This window comes from Lacerta agilis, chromosome 2 (genome assembly GCF_009819535.1).
Source record: "Lacerta agilis isolate rLacAgi1 chromosome 2, rLacAgi1.pri, whole genome shotgun sequence".
NCBI lineage: Eukaryota > Metazoa > Chordata > Lepidosauria > Squamata > Lacertidae > Lacerta > Lacerta agilis.
Window position 1 is genome coordinate 120,304,334 of NC_046313.1, and position 3,301 is coordinate 120,307,634.

Consider the following 3,301-nt stretch of genomic DNA (forward strand, 5'->3'; position numbering starts at 1 on the left):
AGGACAAGAGAGAATATACGAGATGTTAAAATAACACCAGGTGCTAATTGATGTGTGTAATATTCCTTTCTTCTCTTCCTAGAAAGCAAATAGGATTTCCTCCCCCCCTTCGCCCTCTGAAGCAGACAACGGAGAAGGCAGTCAGAATTCTGGGGGGCCATGTTCAATGGGAATAACGAAGAAACCATATAAATACATGGAGTGTGGAAAGAGAAAGAACAAACAATTAGAAAGTATGGAGTGTGGAAAGAGCTTCACTGACAGTGGAACAATTACAAAACATCAACGGACTAACACAGGAGAGAAACCATTTAAATGTATTGAGTGTGGAAAGAGCTTCAGTCAGAGTGGAGCACTTAGAAAACATCAACGGACTCATACAGGAGAGAAACCATTTAAATGTATGGAGTGTGGAAAGAGCTTCAGTCAGAGTGAACACCTTAGAACACATCAACGAACTCACACAGGAGAGAAACCATTTAAATGCATGGAGTGTGGAAAGAGCTTCAGTCAGAGTGAACACCTTAGAATTCATCAACGGACTCACACGGGGGAGAAACCATTTAAATGCATGGAGTGTGGAAAGAGCTTCACTAATAATGGAACACTAAGCCGACATCAACGGACTCACACGGGGGAGAAACCATTTAAATGTATGGAGTGTGGAAAGAGCTTCATTCAGAGTGGAGAACTTAGAATTCATCAACGATCTCACATGGGTGAGAAACCATTTAAATGCATGGAGTGTGGAAAGAGCTTCAATGAGAGTCGAAAACTAAGAATTCATCAACGCACTCACACGGGGGAGAAACCATTTAAATGCATGGAGTGTGAAAAGAGCTTCACTGAGAGTGGAAACCTTAGAACACATCAACGGACTCACACAGGGGAGAAACCATTTAAATGTATGGAGTGTGGGAAGAGCTTCAGTCAAAGTGGAGACCTTAGAATTCATCAACGGACTCACACAGGAGAGAAACCATTTAAATGCATGGAGTGTGGAAAGAGCTTCAGTCAGAGTGGAGACCTTAGAATTCATCAACGAACTCACACAGGGGAGAAACCATTTAAATGTATAGAGTGTGGGAAGAGCTTCAGTCAAAGTGGAGACCTTAGAATTCATCAACGGACTCACACAGGAGAGAAACCATTTAAATGCATGGAGTGTGGAAAGAGCTTCAGTGAAAGTGGAACACTAAGAATTCATCAACGGACTCACACAGGGGAGAAACCATTTAAATGTATGGAGTGTGGAAAGAGCTTCAGTCAGAGTGGAACACTAAAAAATCATCAACGGACTCACACGGGGGAGAAACCATTTAAATGCATGGAGTGTGGAAAGAGCTTCAGTCAGAGTGGAGACCTTAGAATTCATCAACGAACTCACACGGGTGAGAAACCATTTAAATGCATGGAGTGTGGGAAGAACTTCAGTAAAAGTGGAACCCATAGAATTCATCAACGGACTCACACGGGGGAGAAACCATTTAAATGCATGGAGTGTGGAAAGAGCTTCAATGAGAGTCGAACATTAAGAATTCATCAACGGACTCATACGGGAGAGAAACCATTTAAATGCATGGAATGTGGAAAGAGCTTCACTGATAGTGGACACCTTAGAAAACATCAACGGACTCACACAGGAGAGAAACCATTTAAATGCATGGAGTGTGGAAAGAGCTTCACTTATAGTGGAACACTAAGAATTCATCAACGGACTCACACGGGGGAGAAACCATTTAAATGCATCGAGTGTGGAAAGAGCTTCACTAATAGTGGAGCACTTAGAAAACATCAACGGACTCATACAGGAGAGAAACCATTTAAATGTATGGAGTGTGGAAAGAGCTTCAGTCAAAGTGGAGACCATAGAATTCATCAACGGACTCACACGGGGGAGAAACCATTTAAATGCATGGAGTGTGGGAAGAACTTCAGTAAAAGTGGAACCCATAGAATTCATCAACGAACTCACACAGGGGAGAAACCATTTAAATGTATGGAGTGTGGGAAGAGCTTCAGTCAAAGTGGAAACCATAGAATTCATCAAGAGACTCACACAGGGGAGAAACCATTTAAATGTATGGAGTGTGGGAAGAGCTTCAGTCAAAGTGGAGACCTTAGAATTCATCAACGGACTCACACAAGAGAGAAACCATTTAAATGCATGGAGTGTGGAAAGAGCTTCAGTGAAAGTGGAACACTAAGAATTCATCTACGGACTCACACAGGTGAGAAACCATTTAAATGTATGGAGTGTGGAAAGAGCTTCAGTCAGAGTGGAACACTAAAAATTCATCAACGGACTCACACAGGGGAGAAACCATATAAATGTACGGAGTGTGGAATGAACTTCACTACTAGTGGAACACTAAGACTACATCAACGGACTCACACGGGAGAAACCATTTAAAAGTATGGAGTGTGGGAAGAGCTTCTGTACAAGAGGAATTCTTACAAAACATCAACAGACTCATGCAGGGGAGAAACCTTGTAAGTGCCAGGGAAGTGGACAGAGGTTCAGTTCTAGTGGAAGTCTTACAAACCGTCAAAAAAACTCTTGAGGGGTAGGAGGTGTAAGGGGGTAAACTATGAGCCATCAATTATCTCAAAGAAGAGAAAAGGTTTAAATAGAAGGAGTGTGGAATCTGCTTTGGTTATTATGGAACACTTTTTAGAGTGTAGAACCTGTTTCTCTCCAAGTTGACACTTTCTTTCACATCCATAACAGGAAATCAATCTTAAATGCATGCAGTGTATGTGAGCCTTTGTTGTTTGTATGTAACGTTGTCTAGACATGTATTTAAAGTAATGAAGGTAATATTTTACAATAGTAAGCATAATTCTTAAGATTTAGTGTCAGGAATATAACGTAGTCCTGGACACAGCAGAGTTAACCGCAGGTTTTCTTGAAGCTTCTGGCTGTAGAGCATTAACTGGACAGCACAATGCAGGAACTCAGCAACTCACTTGGATAACTATGTACAGTATTTATTGAAGCAACTAGTATCCATAAGTTACTATGTACAGACTTTACAAATAAAAGAAACAAAACATAAAATCTCTCCTCTCTGTCTCTCTCTCTCTATCTTCAGTACACCACTAACAACCAACAACTACACCACACACCAGCTCTCACACAGTGCTCATTCTTTAGGAACTCATTGACCAATCACAGGCCGTTGCTAAGGGTCTGGAGAGAGAGCAGATCTTGGCTTTCTGCCAACTGGTAATTGCTACAAAGCTGACTGGTAATTGCTACAGAAGGTGATAAGCTGACTTTCTGCACGTAGGCACTTTG

The 3,301-nt window shown here is 41.6% G+C and overlaps 1 protein-coding gene across 1 annotated transcript; it reads left to right on the plus strand.

Moving 5' to 3' along the window:
• Positions 1-283: 283 nt before the first annotated feature.
• LOC117042271 (oocyte zinc finger protein XlCOF6-like) lies at positions 284-2,907 on the plus strand (the record flags this gene model as incomplete). Its single annotated transcript, XM_033141803.1, has 1 exon — positions 284-2,907. A coding segment is annotated over one exon (2,130 nt), but the record flags the coding sequence as incomplete, so codon positions are not given.
• Between the last annotated feature and the right edge of the window lie 394 nt (positions 2,908-3,301).